Genomic DNA, 21367 nt, shown 5'->3' on the forward strand with positions numbered 1-21367 from the left:
TCTATAAAAGAGAAAACACTCAAGTTTTCTCCAGTCTCTTGTGGCTGTCTTTGCCACACACCTGCCATTCCCCATCAGCTTTTAGCTGGGGGCTTAGTCTAAATAAATAAGTTACCAGTTACTTAAAAATTGACAGCAATTGTGTTTTGGTTCATGGAAGTATGAACCAAAAACATTATGTGCACACTGTATGACTCCATGTAGAGGGTCATACAAAAGTTTGGTTTATCGAGATATGAATGTAAAAAAGAAAAGCACCTCTTGACCAATCAGTAAAGTTTATAGACACAAAGCAAATTTAATTATTATCAAATAATTTTTACTTTTCAGAACTTTAGAGAGTGACAAATGAAAATTACTGTGATAAACTCACTCATTCAACTATATGACATCATTTTGTGTATTTGTCAAATCGGGATGACATCGTATTTAGTGCCAACAAGGTCTTTGGTTTATATATGCCAAATTGCTCAATAATATTGTAAATTACACCAGAGCATGATGATTTATCACTGAAAAATTATTTCACTAAATGTTATAAAATAATGATGAATAATACATTTTAGAGTGAAATAGTGAAATTTTCACTCTAAAATGTGTCATCGTCACTGATTGATTGATGACACTTTTATTTCACTGATATTTTAAGATATTTCACCAAATGTTATATAATAATGATGAGTATTTGTGTTGTGCTAGGTGCATGACCTGGTGAACACGGAGACTTCCAACAACACGGAGCTGGAGCTGCAGGTGATTGAGGTGTGGGACCGGCTCTACGAGACCTGGTTCACCAAGGTGGGTAATGCAGCAGGCGCTAACGAGTCCTCGGTCGAAAAATAGTCTTCAGTCCTGTCTCTCTCATCGGAAAAGATCTCCACTTCTTCCCAAATCTCTTTCCTTTTTTTGTTGTTGTCTTTTTAAAAAATCTTTATTGCCCTAGGGAGGGTGGGACATGGTTCAGTGGTAAAGTGCTTGCTTGATGCACCGTGTTGAAAACGAGTAATTGATCTTCTGTCTCCCTCATTGTAAAACATCTTCACTTTTTCACCATTCCCAAGTCTGGTTGTTGGTGTTTTTTTGGTCTCTTTTTGTTTTTGTTTTTTTGTCTTTTTAAAAATCTTTATTGCAGCAGAGAGGGCAGGACATGGTCCAGTGATAAAGTGTTTGCTTGATGCCCGGTCTAGGATCAATACCCGTTGCAGGCCTGTAGGAACGACTTTGGGAGGGAGGGGAGTACAGATGGATCGGGTACAAACTCTATATCAGATTTTGGTTACAATGGCAAACATTAATGTGATTTAAAAAGAAAAAAAGAAAAGGCTTACAAGTGGGCGGGGGTGGGGGGGGTGGAGGGGGGGGGTACGAGCCTGTATTGGTCGGCCCATTGGATATTTCTCATTCCAGACAGTTTACCACGACTCGTATATCAAAAAGTTTGTTTTGTTTAATGACACCACTGAAGCAGATGATTTATTAATCATCGGCTTTTTTTGTCAAACATTTGATAAATTTGACGTATTATAGTCTTAGAGAGGAAACCCGCTACATTTCCCCCCCATTAGTAGCAGGGGTTCTTTAATACGCACCATTCCACAAACCGGATAACATCTTCATTTCTTCACTATTCCCAAGTCTTTTTTTTTCTGTCTTTTCTTTTTTCTTTTTTTTGTCGGGAGGGCTTGCTTGATGTGCTGTCAGTCTAGGATCGATCCCCGTTGGTGGACCCATTGGGATATTGCTCATTCCAATTAGTTTGCCACGACTGGTATATCAAAGGCCATGGTACATGCTATTCTGTCTGTGCATATAAAAGATCCATTGCTTCTAATGGAAACATGTAGCAAGTTTCATGTAAGACTCAATCAAAATGACCAAATGTTTGACATCCAATAGCCGATGATTAATAGAGCAGTGTGCTCTAGTGGTGTCGTTAAACAAAACAAACTTCAATTTTTGGTTTGAAATTATAAAATATAATGTTATGCTTCCATTACTGGAAGAAAAGAAAAGAAAGAAAGTTGCTGTACACAGTAATATTTGTTTTTTTGTTTAATGAAAATTCTGCACAGCTTAAACTATGGCTGCTTACTTTCTAACATAAAGGTTTTTGGGACACTGTGTAGATTGTGTAGATAGTTGCAGATGAAAACTCTCAACATAACCCACTAAACAGTCCTAGTTTGAGAAATGTTCTGACGTACTGTTAAACAAACTTTTCTTATTTTACTTTCTTTCATATAAACTCCAGCCAGTGCACCACGACTGGCATATCAAAGGCTGTGGTATGTACTACCCTGTCTGTGGGATGGTGCATATAAAAGATCCCTTGCTGCTAATCGGAAAGAGTACCGTATTTTACCGTGTATTACGCACACTTTTTTTCCAGAAAATACAGGTTAAAAATGGGGAGGCGCACTATACATAGCAATAGAAAAAATATCTTTTTAAAATGTCCAGCGATCGCCCATGAAAAATCGCCGATCGGTAGTTTACGGTACTTTACAGGTTATTAACAGAGTTCATTACAACGAAACGCCAAAACCCTCTTAAAAATCGCTTTTCACTTGTGATGGTTGTAATAAATGCAAAATAAATCTACAAAAGTATCCATACCTTGCCAAAAAGTACACAAAAATGACAAAACTGGATCGTAAATATTTTAAAATTTCCATGAGATTTAATTCGGCCATTTCCGGCAAACCGGAAATATACCACACTATTATAAATTTAGAAATCTCGCACATTCACGTTAGCCACGAGAACGAAATGTAATATGCTATATTTTTGTTTTCATATATTTATTAGTCATTTACAGTGTATGGGGTATATAACTTTGTTTTAATTTATGCACATGTGAGTCTGTGACATGTAAGTACGCAAGTACTAGCCTTTGTTTAATGTGACATGTAGGTCTATGTACTCAAATACCTAACTTAAGTTTTGTTTCTTGAATATACCGCTTCTTTCGCTTTTTGTTCATTTTGGTGACGGGAAAACGGTACATCTTGCATTCACTGTCGATTTTGTGGTTTAAAAAAATGGTGCGCATTATATTGTGGTTCATGTTTTTTTTCTTGGAATAAACGTTCAAAGTGGAGGGTGCGCATTATACACCGGTGCGCATAATACATGGGAAAATACGGTAGTTCATGAAGTGGCAACAGCGGGTTTCCTCTCTCAATATCTGTGTGGTCCTTAACCATATGTCTGACGCCATATAACCGTACATAAAATGTGTTGAGTGCATCGATAAATAAAACATTTCCTTCCTTCTTTCATATAAACAGACATGTTTACCCTTATGCATTGTCTGTATTTGGCACAAAAAATGACGGAAGAATACGCATTACGAATCGACAAGCAAACATTACGTATATGTCACAATATCGGAATAGTCATAAATTGATAAAATATTTTCAAAGCTATCTTACGGCCATTCAAATATTATGTTATGCTCAAGGGGGTGGGTGGATGTATGTCCAAACGTTATGTAGCGTTACAGGGGGTGGGTGAGTGTATGTCCAAACATTATGTAGCCTTACAGGGGGTAGGTGGGTGTATGTCCAAATGTTATGTAGCCTTACAGGGGGTGGGTGGGTGTATGTCCAAACGTTATGTAGCCTTACACTGTTACAGGGGGTGGATGGGTGTATGTCCAAACATTATGTAGCATTACATGGGGTAGGTGGATGTATGTCCAAACGTTATGTAGCATTACATGGGGTAGGTGGGTGTATGTCCAAACGTTATGTAGCATTACATGGGGTAGGTGGGTGTATGTCCAAACGTTATGTAGCATTACATGGGGTAGGTGGGTGTATGTCCAAACGTTATGTAGCCTTACAGGGGGTGGGTGGGTGTATGTACAAACGTTATGTAGCCTTACAGGGGTGGGTGGGTGTATGTCCAAATGTTATGTAGTGTTACAGGGGGTGGGTGGGTGTAGGTCCAAACGTTATGTACCATTACAGGGGGTGGGTGTAGGTCCAAACGTTATGTAGCGTTACATGGGGTGGGTGTAGGTCCAAACGTTATGTAGCGTTACAAGGGGTGGGTGGGTGTAGGTCCAAACGTTATGTAGCGTTACATGGGGTGGGTGTAGGTCCAAACGTTATGTAGCGTTACAAGGGGTGGGTGGGTGTAGGTCCAAACGTTATGTAGCGTTACAGGGGGTGGGTGTAGGTCCAAACGTTATGTAGCGTTACAAGGGGTGGGTGGGTGTATGTCCAAATGTTATGTAGCATTACAAGGGGTGGGTGGGTGTAGATCCAAATGTTATGTAGCGTTACAGGGGGTGGGTGGGTGTATGTCCAAACGTTATGTAGCGTTACAAGGGGTGGGTGGGTGTAGGTCCAAACATTATGTAGTGTTACAGGGGGTGGGTGGGTGTATGTCCAAACGTTATGTAGCGTTACAAGGGGTGGGTGGGTGTAGGTCCAAATGTTATGTAGTGTTACGGGGTGGGTGGGTGGGTGGGTGTATGTCCAAATGTTATGTAGCATTACAAGGGGTGGGTGGGTGTATGTCCAAACGTTATGTAGCGTTACAGGGGGTGGGTGGGTGTATGTCCAAATGTTATGTAGCGGTATTGGGGGGGGGGGTAGGTGGATATACAGCGTTAATACATTTTTCATATGGGGGTGGGTGGATGTATATCCAAACGTTATGTAGCGTTACAAGGGGTGGGTGTATGTCCAAACGTTATGTAGCGCTACGGGGTGGGTGGGTGTATGTCCAAACGTTATGTAGCATTACGGGGGGTGGGGGTGGGTAGGTGGATATACAGCATTAACACATTTTTCATAAACACTGTCATGGCGACAATGTTTATCATAGGTAGTAATAGCTCGATGTAAACACAGAATAATGATTATAAATTGAGTTGAAATGCGTATCTACACTTTTCTAAATCGCAAAATAGTATGCTAAAATTATATTACACCCATAGCATGACTTGTTTGTGAATGTGTGTCTGCGGGGCTATTCAAATATTGCATAACGCTCGAGGGGGTGGCTGGGTGTAGGTTCAAACGTTATGTAGCGTTACAAGGGGTGGGTGGGTGTAGGTTCAAATGTTATGTAGCATTACAAGGGGTGGGTGGGTGTAGGTTCAAACGTTATGTAGCATTACAGGGGGTGGGTGGGTGTAGGTTCAAACGTTATGTAGCATTACAAGGGGTGGGTGGGTGTAGGTTCAAACGTTATGTAGCATTACAAGGGGTGGGTGGGTGTAGGTTCAAACGTTATGTAGCATTACAGGGGGTGGGTGGGTGTAGGTTCAAACGTTATGTAGCATTACAAGGGGTTAGGTGGGTGTATTTAACAATGTTACGTAACACACTTTTAAAAAAAATTTATCACTAAAATTTTACTACTAAAATCTTTCATTTTATTTTGTGTTTTTCAGGGGACAATATTTCAAAATGTTAGGTAACCTTAAGTCAGTTCACGTGAGTTTTACTTAGGTAATCGATGTGAATTTAGTTCTGGTACCGGATGAGTTATACCTACCTAACTGCAAAACACTTGAACTACGGTTCTATGCTACATTGGTGGTTCAAATTAATAAATAAAAAACCCCAACTGATTTTCAATTTGACTTCTAATGGTACTTTTAATTTTAGAAATTGTTCACCACGTAACCGTTTGGCCCTTCACGTGATTTTAAAGTTGCGTAACCGACACGCGAACAGAACAACAGTTCTCATGAAATATTGTGCCCTGGTTTTTCATAAATGCTCTGTCATAGCGACAATGTTTAGTATAGGTAGTTATAGCTAGACATATATACACTATAAGGGTTATAAATCGAGTTGAAATGCATATCTGTGTTTTCCCAAATAGCAAAACAGTAGGCCTACGTTAGAATTATATTACACCCATTACATGACTTGTTTTTGAATGAGAGGGGGGATGTCTCCAAGCGTTACGTAATATTTTTGGGGGTGTATGGTCTAACGTTACGGAACGTTACATTGGGAGGGAGGGCGTCTGATTTTGACAAAAATGGCGTTACGTAATATTTAAACGGCCCCTAAGGGGGGTGTTAGGTCTCCAATCGTTACGTAATATTATGGGGGTGTATGGTCTAGCGTTATAGGCAGAGAGGGAGGGTGTTTTTATTTTTGGCAAAAATAGTGTTACGTAATATTTGAACGACCCCTGAGGGGCGTGTTAGGTCTCCAATCGTTACGCTATATTATGGGGTGTGTATGGCCTAGCATTACAGGCGGAGGGAGGGTGTCTAATTTTGACAAAAAAAGCGTTAAATAATATAACAGCCCCTTATCTCTATGATATCATAAAACCACTGTAGGCTATGACATCACTACGACACATAACTGTTGCTCTTGATGGTTTTACGATATTGTAGTGTCAAGATAGATTAAAAAATATGGGCCCAGATCTGTATACACATACAGATAAATTTCATAAATTTGCATGTGGAAAGGAAATGTTTTATTTAACGTGCACTCAACACATTTTATTTATGGTTATATGGCATCAGACATATGGTTAAGGACCACACAGATATTGAGAGAGGAAACCCACTGCTTCATAGGCTACTCTTTTCGATTAGAAGCAGGGGATCTTTTATATGCACCATCCCACAGACAGGATAGTACATACCACGGCCTTTGTTAAACCAATTATGGAGCACTGACGGGAATCGATCCTAGACCGACCGCGCATCAAGCGAACGCTCTACCACTGGGTTAAGTCCCACCCCTTGCATGTGGAATGGATATGCCTAAAGTGCCCTGTATAAACAAGTGCTTGTTGTACGGTGTCCTTTATAGTCAGGTTGAATATATTTGATTTAATTATGCATGTGATACAAATACTAATTAGTTCAATATTGCATTGCTGATTTTCGTGTCCTATGAATGTTGTTAATCAAAAATTTAAAAACAGATTAATTTGGTGTTAGTCTCATTGCACTTTATTACTTTTATTTCCCTGAGGAAGTTTAAAGTTTTTTAACATAACTTTTGGAGTTTAAGATAAATTTAATATATTTTGAAAACAAATTAATTCTAAGATATATATTTTTATACGCCCATCTATGATGGGTCGTATTATGGTATGGCGTTGTCAGTCCATCCATCCATCCATCCATCCATCCATCCATCAATCCATATATCTGTATGTTAACTTTTTTCTTGTTAAAAATTGACATACATTATTCTAAAGGTTGCCTTTATTTTATTTTTTTTGTTCTGTTTGTGCATGTTTTCCTGCCTGCCTTTTCCATTAATTGTAGATCACAAAAGATAGACGTTTTATTTTTATTAATTGTAAAACATTTTTATTAATTTGTTATTAAGAAAATCCTTCATTTTGATACTTAGTCCATTTGAGGTTATTTTACACTACTGTCAGAAATGTGAACAAATAAAGAATTATTTACAAAATATTAAAGTATAGACTGAAGTATGATTTTTGGCTGAAATGAAAATTAGTGTAAGTTTATGAGTTTTTGTTACACTGTGGCAGTAAATTTATACCATTCAGTTTCTTTATATTGCCATTCACAAGAATCAACACTTTGTTACGAGTGGATCCCACGTGGTGATACGGGTGGGGGTAATTTAATTAAAGAGACTGTCCTGAGTTTGCGGCTATTTAAAAAGTTTTTTGGCAAATAAAATATATTAAATTATTAAAATTACAATTTACTTACGTTTTCTTGCTTACAATATAAATCTGTATAACCAATGTATTTGTGGACATCCTAATGCTTTGTAGTGTCTTAATATTGATTTTTATATCAAATAATTTTATGCGTACAAATTTGTTGTTTCTTCTGATGACCAAATGAAATTTGAAATGCTAGTACGAACCGCAGCACAATTTAACATATCGTCTCAGTCCATCTGTCGGGGGTGAGTTTTAGATCAGTCGGTCAACTGCTTGCTTGAGGTGCTTGTGTCGCAGGTTGAGCCGCCTCAATGGATCGCCGTAAATTCCATATACTGCTGGGCGAAATCGCCGTACTATATATATCTAACTAAAGAGGAATTTTATTATTTAAAATGTTTATATTACTATCATTTACTGCATGAAATGATACGAACAATGTTCAAATCAAATGTGATGTGTCCTTTTTTTCTGTCTTTGCCTGTTAAAGTGTTTCTTGTTAGTATAGTTTTCTCGCAGTGACCACTGTGCATACCGTTTTAAAGATGATTAACACTAATAATAGTGAACTCTAATCAACATATAGACATAAACTGTTATAATGAATTATAATTTCCCTGTAATGAAACTGAAATCGTGAAATGCTAATAAGCAATATATCTTTATATCTGTCCTTGTATCTTATCTCGTTAGTTTTCTGTTACTGGTAATTTAATGTGATCAGTTCTATAAAACCGTAGATGTAAAGAACATATCGAAAAAAGAAAACATACACAAGCTTTTAGTTTGACATTTTATTAATTTGTAATATATAAGTGTACTATGAAATGGAACACACAAACATGTCGGCGACCACGCCCAACTTTTTGAGAAACCAATATCAAACCCAAAACATGCACTGAATAATAATAAGCTTAAAGTACTGTCAGTCGGGCCAACTTTGTTGTAAACAGTATGGAAGACAGAAAACAGACAGATGGAGTTTCAGTTTGAATTTTATTAATTTGTTACATTAATATGTTCTCAAACAATAAGTAAGTGTACAATGAAATGGTACACAAAACGTCGGCGATCTCGCCCAACCTTGCTGATATGGAGTAAACTGAACAAAAGCAATGACAGAAAAAACAAAAGCTTGGGAATAAAGAACAGTATCAAACCCAAAACATTAATTAAATATTATTATAATAACCAATTTATTGTAATAAACAGTGACATTCCCGTCTGCTTATATGTATATAGAGTACGGCGATTTCGCCCAGCAGTATATGGAATTTACGGCTATCTCGCCTGTGGCGAGATCACCCGGGTGAGATCAACCGGTGGCGAAATCGCCGGACTCCATCCATTCAGCTGATTGCACGTACCTCTGAGAACTAATGGTTATGGAAACAAGCTATAGTCTATTTCTAAAGGGTATTTCTCCGTTTCAACATCACACTCATTTCACTATATTTCAATGTTATCCATATTTATTACAGGTTTGTAGATTAACTAAACTTAGTGTCCCATCTTTACTGGCTGAAACATGGGCTTGCACCTTTAACAATAAATGATTGTTTGTGTTTAACCACCTCAGAATGTGACTCGGTCCCGCGTTAGTGTTTGCTGGCATACTATTCTCAGTGGATTCCTTCAAGTTCCAACGCACTGTAAAGCCGAGGTAGTATTCACAGGTTCTTTGTGGTTCTTAGGCCTTTCTAATAGTGTCCTGTCTTTTTCTTCCTTTTACCTGGCGTAAGTTCATTCAACTGCTTGTCGCTAACGTTCACTAAACTGGTTTTTATGCTACACAGTAAACTTAATGTAAACTTAATGACCATGTCAGGAACCAATCAAATAGTTTGTGAACATTAGCAAAACATTTGTTAGCTGAACTTTTTTTTGGTCCTTTTTTCTTTTCTTTTTTTTTTTTGCAAATTATAATCAAATCCTGCAGAGCTTGTACTAAGTCTAAATAAAAAGCATCTTAATCTTACAGCTATCACAAATAACATGATAACATTTGATGAAATTATTTACAGGTTGGTTGTGGTTCTTTGTGGTGGGTAGTAGAGTCCTGTCTATTCTGCTTCTTCTTCTGTTGCATTTTAACTCTGTTAACTTCTTCAGTGTTTGTACTGAATCTAAAATTGATTTTTTTTAAATATAATATATAATTATTTTTGAAAATTTTATCTTAATATAGTGTCTTAAAAGTACTTACTGTTGATTTTTAACAACTAAATACTAATGAGAATAATAATATTAATAAAAAATATTAGATTTACAGTAAACATGAAAGCTAACCAAAGAGACATCGAAAGAATATCTCATGTTTCGGCATTTTAAAAATAAAAATTGGTCAACTTATATGTATCTTGACCCATTTCAAAATAATTCTGAGTTCTATATTGAGCAGACAATGCCATCTATATGCAAGTATGTTTTTATTTTTCATAATTTTTGACAAAATATTCAGTTTAAAATTTTAAAAGTATCTAAAAATTGTACAAAAATGTTTCCATTAATTTCCATTAATTTCCAAGATTTTAGTATATGTAATTGCACCCTGCATACCCTGGTCATGGTATGTACTGTACCGTCTTTCTCTTCATCACTTGTCAAATAACCATATAATAGAGGTATTTCGCATTCCTATTGCGCATGCGCGCGAAGAGTAACGTCCCTTGACAAAATAGACTGAAACTAGTCTATTCACAAATTGGGGGCCGTGACAGACAGGTTGTTATGGGTGACTTGAGTAGCTTCGTAGGAGACTTTTAAACTTTGGCAACTAACATGTACATATTTCGAATTAGATGGTATAATGGCCGTAGAAAACGGTCCGCTGAAATTTACAGCGGAATGGTTCAAATTAAAGGGACATTCCTGAGTTTGCTGCATTGTAAGATGTTTCCGACTAATAAAATATTTCTACGATTAAATTTACATATTAAATATATTTTCTTGTTTAGAATACCTGTGTCTGTATATTCAATGTGTTTCTGATCGTCTTAATATTTGTAAGAAGCCCAGACTGGATTTTGTCTTCAAATAACTTCGTACATAAGAAAAAACTATATTTTAGGAAATAAGATGAAATTTAACATAGTACAAATATTAGAACGATCAGAAACACGTTTAATATACAGCCACTGATATTTTATGCAGAAAAATATATTTGATATGTAATTACAATCGTTAAAAAGTCTCTGTTAGTCGATAACATCTTAAAAATTGCAGCAAACTCGGGAATGTCCCTTTAAAAAGCAGTGCAACAACTTGGACAAAGTCTCTGCGACTCGTACCCGAGGGTTTTGATAACGCCAGATTAAAAGACTATCTCGTAAAAAGTATAAACAAAACAGTTGACAGATTCCACATTTTTATACAGTGTCAACATGAACGCATTGGGTATTATACCAAATATATTTATTTTCTTTACTGTTAATGTGTTTTCCACCATATCTAAGTATATAAAATACTAGACGGACCTGTGTAGGAACGTCCTGTACACAGCCGTCATCACCTATATATATTCATATATCATTATTATTATTATTATTATTTAAGGAGTGTCTGTTATTTCTTTTACGTTCATCGGGGTATGAACAAAATAAATCATCCGTAAATTGTGTGAATCGGCGAAGCCGTTCTCACGTAAGTTTGCGGATGATTTTTTTGTTCATACCTAGATGAACGTAAAAGTAATAACAGACAATACTTATAATTAAATTTGAAACACACTGAGTAATAATAACATTAAAAGTTCATATATATATATATATATATATATATATATATATATATATATATATATATATATTCTGTTGAGTATTGTCCGAAATATACATATATTTTCTGTATATACAAAATATATATTTATTTATTTTATTTACTGTTTACTACCATATCTAAGTAGAGAATACTAGACCGCCCTGTATAGGAACGTTCTGTACATAGCTGTCCTGACTAACGAATTTCCCGGAGATATGCGATTGGAACAGTTAATAATTGAACAATGGTCGTGCCTCCCATTGCTTTTGCCCCCCAATTTGCAGATAGGTCTATTTTGGCGAGATCTCGCGAAATCTCGCGGTTTGCGTCCTCGAGTAACTCTGCAACGGGCACATGCGCAGTGGAATGAGAAAAAGGTCTATTCATGTAGCTAGACCAAATAGCAATAGTTTAAAAATGTACTGAGGTGTCATTGAACACATATTCCTTTCCTTTAATGTTTTTTGGCAATATTAAATGTTTACTCTAAAGATGGATCATCAAAGATATGAATATTTCACCTGGATTTATATCATGGGGAATATAAGAGCATCCCATTTTTCATGGATTTTTCAATGTAATTATTGATATTATCTGGACATAGAAATTATAGAAACAGTAAAGGACATTGCCTGAAAGTTGAAACTCTAACTAAATGCTTTGTTTAAAACAATGATATTACAAGAATCTTATTGGATTTACATAAGTTTTATTGTATTGCTTTTATGAAGTACAAAATGTGATAAAACGTTTTAAAAATTGTTTCCTGTGAAACTACCTTAAAATTAAATTTACATAAATTAAAAAAATATATATATTCGCTTAAAAGATGAGGTATAGGTATTACTTTTCAAGTAGCAGTGATGATATAAAACGTTTTGTTTAACTCAACATTAAAGTTTTGCATTTAACTCCTATTTGTAACAAACTGTCAATCATAGATCAATGAAACTTGGTTTATAGTTGCACCTATGGATACATAATACATGTGACCAAAAAAAAAAAACCCAACAAAACAATTAAATCAAAATTTTATGTGATCACAATTTAAAGTTTATTATTATTATTTTAATTTGTTTATTTTTTTATTTTTTCAACATACATTGAGATTATTATTTATGGATGCAACTGTCAGCAACAGCAAATAACTTTATGGTAGACATGATACACATGTATTTAAGTCCACAGAATCCTTGGTTACGAGACTTAGTCATCAGTATTTGTGGCAACAATGAACCCTCTAATTAAACAAATATATTTTTTTTTACTTCAGAACACCACTGCCGTGAGTCGAACCACGGAACATTCGTTTCCCGACATTACCAACATGACACTCATGTGGGAGTTTGTCACACAGGGCCAGATGTTACTCAACCTGAGCGCAATCAAGGGCTTCGTACAGGATAATATCGGCACTTTCATGTCCGTAAGTGTTTTACTGTGTTACTCAACCTGAGCGCAATCAAGGGCTTCGTACAGGATAATATCGGCACTTTCATGTCCGTAAGTGTTTTACTGTGTTACTCAACCTGAGCGCAATCAAGGGCTTCGTACAGGATAATATCGGCACTTTCATGTCCGTATGTGTTTTACTGTGTTACTCAACCTGAGCGCAATCAAGGGCTTCGTACAGGATAATATCGGCACTTTCATGTCCGTAAGTGTTTTACTGTGTTACTCAACCTGAGTGCAATCAAGGGCTTCGTACAGGATAATATCGGCACTTTCATGTCCGTAAGTGTTTTACTGTGTTACTCAACCTGAGCGCAATCAAGGGCTTCGTACAGGATAATATCGGCACTTTCATGTCCGTAAGTGTTTTACTGTGTTACTTAACCTGAGCGCAATCAAGGGCTTCGTACAGGATAATATCGGCACTTTCATGTCCGTAAGTGTTTTACTGTGTTACTCAACCTGAGCGCAATCAAGGGCTTCGTACAGGATAATATCGGCACTTTCATGTCCGTAAGTGTTTTACTGTGTTACTCAAACTGAGTGCAATCAAGGGCTTCGTACAGGATAATATCGGCACTTTCATGTCCGTAAGTGTTTTACTGTGTTACTCAACCAGAGCGCAATCAAGGGCTTCGTACAGGATAATATCGGCACTTTATGTCGGTAAGAGTTTTACTGTTACACAGGGTCAGATGTTACTCTACCTACCTGAGTGCAATCAAGGGCTTCGTACAAAATAATATCAGCACTTTCATGTCCATAAGTGTTTTACTGTGTTACTCGATCTGAGCGCAATCAAGGGCTTCATACAGGACAATATCGGCACTTTCATGTCATAAGTGTTTTACTGTGTTACTCAACATCGACACTATCAAAGGTTTTGTACAGGATAGCATGTCAGTACATTTTTTACTGTGTTACAAATATTATTGAACCTCAGCACAACCAAGGGCTTTGTACCGGATAACATTGGCACTTTCATGTTGGTCAGTGTTTTACTGTTACGCAGGGCCAAATATTACTCAATCCGAGTGCAATCAAGGGCTTCGTACAGGACAATATTGGTACTTTCATGTCTGTAAGTGTTTTACTGTGTTACTCAATTAAAAAAAATGAGTCTGTCCACACTACAATGTCATGAAACACACTCAGACAGCTTGCTTTTCTCTAGTGTGAACACATGGTTTGATATGAAACTGGTGTCAAAACAAACAACTTTCTTGCTGAAATGTCAAAGAGAAGTAGATGTAGGCCTCACATGTTTTTATTTTACAGGTTCTGGTTTCTGCCAGAGGGTAAAACGGGTATGGCACAATACCCAAATGTTTTGGCAGATATTAATTTTTTAACTTAACTTTTGGACAAAATTAATTACTCTTTATCATTACTGTATGATTTTCTTAACCCCAATCCTAAACTTAACCCATTTTTTTTTTTTGGGGGGGGGGGGGGGGAAGGTCCCGCATACCCACTGTTGATTGTGGTTGCATTCAATTCCATAGTGCCATACCCAAAAATTTATTTCTGGCAGAAACACAGCGGGCTGTTATTAAGACTTGTTTAATAAGATATAATAAAATGTCTGTTACATTCATTACAATTTAACGTCATCCCATTGGTCCAGAAGTTTTATTAATTTCTTGATGAACATAAAAATTACTTTGTCAGGGAACGTCATATCTGATGACGTCATTTTTATATGGGCAAGTTGTCTTATTGAGAGTTATTGTTTATGGACCAAAAATAAATCAAAATAAAATATGTACTTTTAGTGTTATTATTGGCAAATATGCTTCAAATTTAATTGTTTGACACCCAATAGCCGATTTATTTTTCATGCTGGGGTGGTGTCGTTAAACATTCATTCATTCATTCAAATTTAATTATGAGTATTGTTTGTTATTTCTTTTACGTTTATCTGGGTATGAACAAGAAAAAAATCATCCGCAAACTTATGTGAGAACGGCTTTGCCAATTCACAGTTTGCAGATGATTTTGTTTTGCTCATACCCAGATGAACGTAAAAGAAATAACAGACAGTACTTGAGTAACATGTTTTTTATTTCACAGGTTCTGGAATCGCTGTGGGCCGTCATTAAGGGGAACATGAATCTTATAACCAGTCTGCTGACTGCCACCATTTCCATGGTCTTTGGAGGTGGAACGGCCATATTGAATTTTGTCATCTCTGCAGTAAGTTGAAGAAGAACTTGACAATGTGTTATTGCAGTATTGTTATGAACACATGAAATGTCTTAATCTTTAAATTACTGGATTCATTTGTGACAAAAAAAACATCGAAGGGTACAATTTTATAACTCTTGCTCACATAGTTAATTTTAAAAACTGGCGTCATGGTTAGGCCAGCGGTCTACAGGCTGGTAGGTACTGGGTTTGGATCCCAGTCGAGGCATGGGATTTTTAATCCAAATACTGACTACAAACCCTGAGTGAATGCTCCGCAAGGTTCAGTGGGTTGGTGTAAACCACTTGCACCGACCAATGGTCCATAACTGGTTCAACAAAGGCCATGGTTTGTGCTATCCTGCCTGTGGGAAGTGCAAATAAAAGATCCCTTGCTGCTAAAAGAGTAGCCTATGTGGTGACAGCGGGTTTCCTCTAAAAAAACAGTGTCAGAATGACCACATGTTTGACGTCCAATAGCCGATGATAAGATAAAAAATCAATGTGCTCTAGTGGTGTCGTTAAATAAAACAAACTTTACTCTGTTTTTTTAATTTTAAAAGTTTATAAATACATAGAATAATGTTCATTTGTGAAAGGGTAGGACTAAAGTATTATTTATACAAATTTAAATTAAAAAAAAAATATGTTAGAGCAGTTAATATTGTTTATAATTACTCAAACAAATAATAAAGTCAAGCTTACTTGCACGCATCAGTGGTCAGATGTCCAGTCTTTACAGCTATTATTCCCAGTCACTGTGTTTTACTGACCTCAAACAAACGATTCATATCCCAATATTCTGTGATATTTGTTGGTAAAATGGTCAAATTTACTATTAAATTATATACATGTAGCTGTTACAATCAGCCATAAATTTGTCAAAATCACTGCAATATTCTACCATCATGCACCACCCCAACTCACACACCACAATCCATACATATACCAATACCCAAACCCATCCATCCATCATCACCCATCCATCCGTGTGTCGGGGCGGGATGTAACCCAGTGGTAAAGTGCTCGCTTGACGCGCGGTCGGTTTGGGATCGATCCCCATCGGTGGGCCAATTGGGCTATTTCTCATTCCAGCCAGTGCACCACGACTGGTATATCAAAGGCTGTGGTATGTGCTATCCTGTGTGGGATGGTGCATATTAAAGATTCCTTGCTACTAATGGAAAAATGTAGCGGGTTTCCTGTCTTAAGACTATAAGTCAAAATTACCAAATGTTTGACATCCAGTAGCCGATGATTAATAAATCAATGTGCTCTAGTGGTGTTGTTAAACAAAACAAACTGTTAACCATCGGTGCGTCCGTCCGTCCGTATGTCCATTCATCCATCCATCCATCCATCCACCCACCCATCCATCAACCCATCCATCCATCCATCCATCCATCCAATACCCACCCATCCATCCATCCATCCATCCATTTACCCATCCATCCATCTATCAATCCATCCATCAACCCACCCATCCATCAACCCACCCATCCATCCATCAACCCATCAACCCATCCATCCATCCATCCATTCACCCATCCATCCATCCATCCATTCATCAATCCAATACCCACCCATCCACCCATCCATCCATCCATCCATCCATCCACCCATCCACCCATCCATCCATCCATCAACCCATCCATCCAACCATCCATCAACCCATCCATCCATCCATCCATCCATCCATCCATCCATCCATCCATCTGCCCAATACCCATCCATCCATCCATTCATCCATCAACCCATCCATCCACCCATCCACCCATCCATCCATCCATCCACTCACCCATCCATCCATCCATCAACCCATCCATCCATCCATCCATCCATCCATCCATCCATCCATCTGCCCAATACCCATCCATCCATCCATTCATCCATCAACCCATCCATCCACCCATCCATCCATCCATCCATCCATCCATCCCATCCATCCATCCATCCACCCATCCATCCCATCCATCCACCCATCCATCCATCCATCCATCCATCCATCCATCCACCCACCCATCCATCCCATCCATCCATCATCCACCCATCCATCTATCCACCCATCCACCCATACATCCGTCTGTCCATGCAGGTAACAATGAGGTCACACTTTTGTTGGATTATTTTTTAGAATTTTCCAAGACTTTCCAATGAACTTTATTTGTATGCAGTAAGTCTTAATTCTCATACCCACAGATTCTTTTCCTAACGACTCTGTTCTACCTGCTGGCGTTCAGTGGCGACCAGTACAAACCTCTCGAGTGGTTCGGTGGGATGGGTCCAGGATCCTCGCAGGGTGGCGGGCGTATCGGCACTGCTGTGGAAGAAGCCATTTCGTAAGTAGTGTGGTTTTTTAAAACATGTTTTATTTTTTTACTTAACCTGACCTCTCACCAATGACATTTGCCGCCATTTCATTCGACCGGTCTCTTTTAGTGGGAGGAGCGATTTCTACATTTAGAAATTATCACAACTGGAGGACTCGGAAATAATCACAAATGTGGGGGACTTAGAAATGATCATATGTGGAGGACTTTGAAATTATCACATGTGGATAACTGTTTTATAACACAGGGATGTGAGAGCTATGCGTAAATGTGCTTTTCTATTTCATCTAAAAAAAAACCCCAAAACATAATGTCCAATACTGTTGACCACACAAGGTTCATTTGCAGGTTTTCACGGTTTCAAATTTATGATGTGTGCCTTATATTATAAGTTATAACCAGTTTAGATTTGTTGGCATTGAATGCAATTTTTGGCAATTCCAGGGATTGCAAACAACAAGTTTCCTTCCGGGGTCCTTGAATGGCCCCAGGACCCTGGCTGCAGTAAACCTTTTTTGTTCCAGCCGCTCTCACATCCTTGATAACATTAAAATGTGCAATCGTTCTCATTTTAAAAATTAATTTTTGATTACAATAGCATTGCAAGAATTGTTTTGATTGGCTGATGTTTGATACAGTCTGATTGGCTGATGTTTGATACAATCTGATTGGCTGATGTTTGATACAATCTGATTGGCTGATGTTTGATACAGTCTGATTGGCTGATGTTTGATACAGTCTGATTGGCCAGTGTGTGTGAATGACTAACCACTCAGATTAAACCTGTGTGTTTCAGGGGCGTGTTCATGGCCTCTCTCAAGATGGGAGCGTTCTACGGCCTGTTCACATGGCTAACTCACCTCATCTTCGCTGTGAATATCGTCTTCATACCTTCAGGTTTGTTGTCTACAGGCATAGAAATAATCAATGTGTCTAGTAACCCGTGAACAGGTTACCACAAAATATAGATCAGGGACCTAATTCACTAAACTCTCGCAACTTTGCGATCTCGCAGTGCAATGCTAAAAGAGCTTTGTGAATTAGGCCCATGGTATCTTCATAAATCAAGGCTAATATTCGTTCCTCGTATTCAGCCTTGATACATGTCGTCAAGAAATCGTGCCACAAAATGCTTATATTTCATTGGATGCGATGAGATCTGATTGCAACGAATCGCAATGCTCCTTATAGATTCCCTTGTTATTGTAAACAAAGATGGCAGGGTCAGCGTCCGGCGGTTAATTTTTGATATTGCTTTCAAGATTGTCACATGTTACTGATGCTGTGATTGGTCAGCGGTGTCATCGTGTAAGGGACATAATCGGTGTTACAAATTTTATTCCAATAGAGGGCGCTAGTAGTGGATATCAGTAATCTTGACTACATGTATTATGGCTGAATACGAGGAACGAATATTAGCCTTGATTTATGAGCCGTTAAAACTTGCTCTGGGTGAGAGCCGGTACCGGGCTGCGAACCCAGTACCTACCAGCCTTATGTCCGATGGCTTAACCACGACACCTGAGGCCAGTGTAAGTTGTTAGTGGTTGGTAAGAAAGAAAACTGATTTATGTGTATTTTAACTAAATATGGTGTATTTTTTGCAACCATAATAATTGTTTGTCGTTTTTTGTGAACTGTCACAAATGTAGTGTAGAATTGCTTCCCTAAGCTACGTGATTTTATACAATTTTTGACTGTTACTCATTGGTAAATTCGGTAAATGTTTTTACAAACAATTGTTATTTAACAATCACAAATTTAGTGTAAAATTGCTTTGTTAGGTTACATGATTTTAAACAATTTGTGACTGTTATTCATTGATAAATTTACAAACAGATGAAGGAAGAAAATGTTTTATTTAACGACGCACTCAACACATTTTATTTACAGTTATATGGCGTCAGACATATGGTTAAGGATCACACATGTATTGAGAGAGGAAACCCACTGTCACCACTTCATGGGCTACTCTTTTCGATTAGCAGCAAGGGATCTTTTAAATGTGCCATCCAACAGGCAGGATAGTACATACCACGACCTTTGTTACACCTGTTGTGGAGCACTGGCTGGAACGAGAAATAGCCCAATGGGTCCACTGACGGAGATCGATCCTAGACCGACCGCGCATCAAGTGAACACTCTACCACTGGGCTACATCCCGCCCCCTACAAACCGATGACACACAATTCTTATATAGTGGTTAAACTATGTTTTGAGTATCATTTAAAAACATAAAAAACCATTCCTTTCCTTTCCAGCCATGGCAGCAGTATTTGCGGCTATCCCGTTTGTTGGAACGTACTGGGCCGCGATCCCTGCAGTGCTGGAGCTGTGGCTGGCACAAGGTCAAGGTCTTCTGGCGATCTGTCTGCTGGTGGTTCACATGCTGCCGGCGTACATCGTCGACACCGCCATCTACAGTGAGATCAAAGTGTGAGTATCGGTTGACTTGTAGTACCACAGGGAATACAAAATATACTCAGAGAAGAGTGTAGCAAGATTCTTAAACTTGAAAAAATTTAAGGAAATTTTCTGGACATTTTTTAATTTATCCAGGACATGAAATGTTCAATCATTGAATGTTTTTATAACAAATTGTTGTCTGAATTTACGCAGGTTATGAGGACAACAAAAGTAAAGATGAGAAAGAAAAAAAAACAGCCAAATGTTTTGGCTAAATTTCTAGGACACAATAAAATTTAATGCTTTTTTCAGGACATTCTAGGCATGGATTTTAAAATCACAAAATTCAAGAACATTCCAGGATTTCCAGGACACATAAGAATCCTGAATATTTGTTACTATTAGTGTCATAATTATAGGATATTAAAGAAACTTCCATTTTGTATCATGTTTATGTCCCGAATGAAATAATTTTCAACTGTTACGACCTTTAGCTTTATTTTAATTTTGAGATAAAATTTCATGTGATAATAGATATTTTATTAAAAAATAACTGGTTTTTGTATTTTTTCCAAAATAATTTAACAAATTTTCTGCTCACCCAGAGCTAGCCCTGACAATCGTTAAATGTTTTTTTCTAGCGGTCACCCGTTCCTGACTGGTCTTGCGATCGCGGGGGGTATGTACTGGCTGGGACTGGAGGGCGCCATCATCGGCCCCATCCTGCTGTGTTGCCTCGTCGTCGTCGTCAACATGTATGGAACCATGATGCAGTCAGACCCAACCACGCCGCAAGGAGGGCCAGGTTAAACACGGTTTTACTTTAACTTGGTATTCTTTTAATAGGGTCCCGCAGGCCCATCACGTTACTTAGGAGGTCCAGGTTAAACACGGTTTTACTTTAACTTGGTATTCTTTTAATAGGGTCCCGCAGGCCCATCACGTTACTTAGGAGGTCCAGGTTAAACACGGTTTGCTTATCATATCATCCATTAAGGGATTTTGTAGGAGATATCGCTGGTACTATAATTTGAGATATCTCCGGTGATATTCTCCAAGGGGATATCGCTTCTTTTGTTATGTCACTGTGTATGTTACAGCGCTAAACCTATCATTAGTGACGTCACGCCACTGTCGTTCTGCTAGTTAACAAATCTACCGCGGCCAAATATAGTGACATTCAACCAACATTACTGACATTGTTTACAATTGTCAAAAATGAAAAGAATGATAAAAAGAATACCCCCTCTCGTGTCTTGTGATATCATAATTTATCAGCACAAGTTGATAAATTATGATTTCAGAAGGCACTCAGGGAGTATCCTCTATGTAACAGCTGGAGATGGGATTTAACTCGGTCGGTTGAGTGATCACCCGAGGTGCTTGCGTCAGAGGATTGAACCACCTCGGTGGATCCATTCAACTGGGATATTAAAGGCTTCAGTGGTTAAGTCATCGGACACAAGGCTGGTAGGTACAGGGTTTGCAGCCCGGTGCCTGCTGCCATCCAGAGTGAATTTTAATGACACAATGGGTAGGTGTAAGACTACTAAACCGACTTTTCTCTCATTAACCACTAACAACTAACG

At 37.8% G+C, this 21367-nt stretch overlaps 1 protein-coding gene across 1 annotated transcript in view; it reads left to right on the forward strand.

Moving 5' to 3' along the window:
• The window catches only part of LOC121385035 (transmembrane protein 245-like), a 61014-nt gene that overhangs the window by 25362 nt on the left and 14285 nt on the right, over positions 1–21367 (forward strand). The window contains exons 10-16 of the mRNA XM_041515571.1: positions 700–798; positions 12677–12829; positions 14929–15051; positions 17242–17381; positions 18169–18269; positions 19634–19808; positions 20420–20583. Coding sequence (XP_041371505.1) covers positions 700–798; positions 12677–12829; positions 14929–15051; positions 17242–17381; positions 18169–18269; positions 19634–19808; positions 20420–20583 — 955 coding nt within the window. The remainder of the gene's footprint in view (positions 1–699; positions 799–12676; positions 12830–14928; positions 15052–17241; positions 17382–18168; positions 18270–19633; positions 19809–20419; positions 20584–21367) is intronic.

Source organism: Gigantopelta aegis, chromosome 11, assembly GCF_016097555.1.
Source record: "Gigantopelta aegis isolate Gae_Host chromosome 11, Gae_host_genome, whole genome shotgun sequence".
Classification (NCBI taxonomy): Eukaryota; Metazoa; Mollusca; class Gastropoda; order Neomphalida; family Peltospiridae; genus Gigantopelta; species Gigantopelta aegis.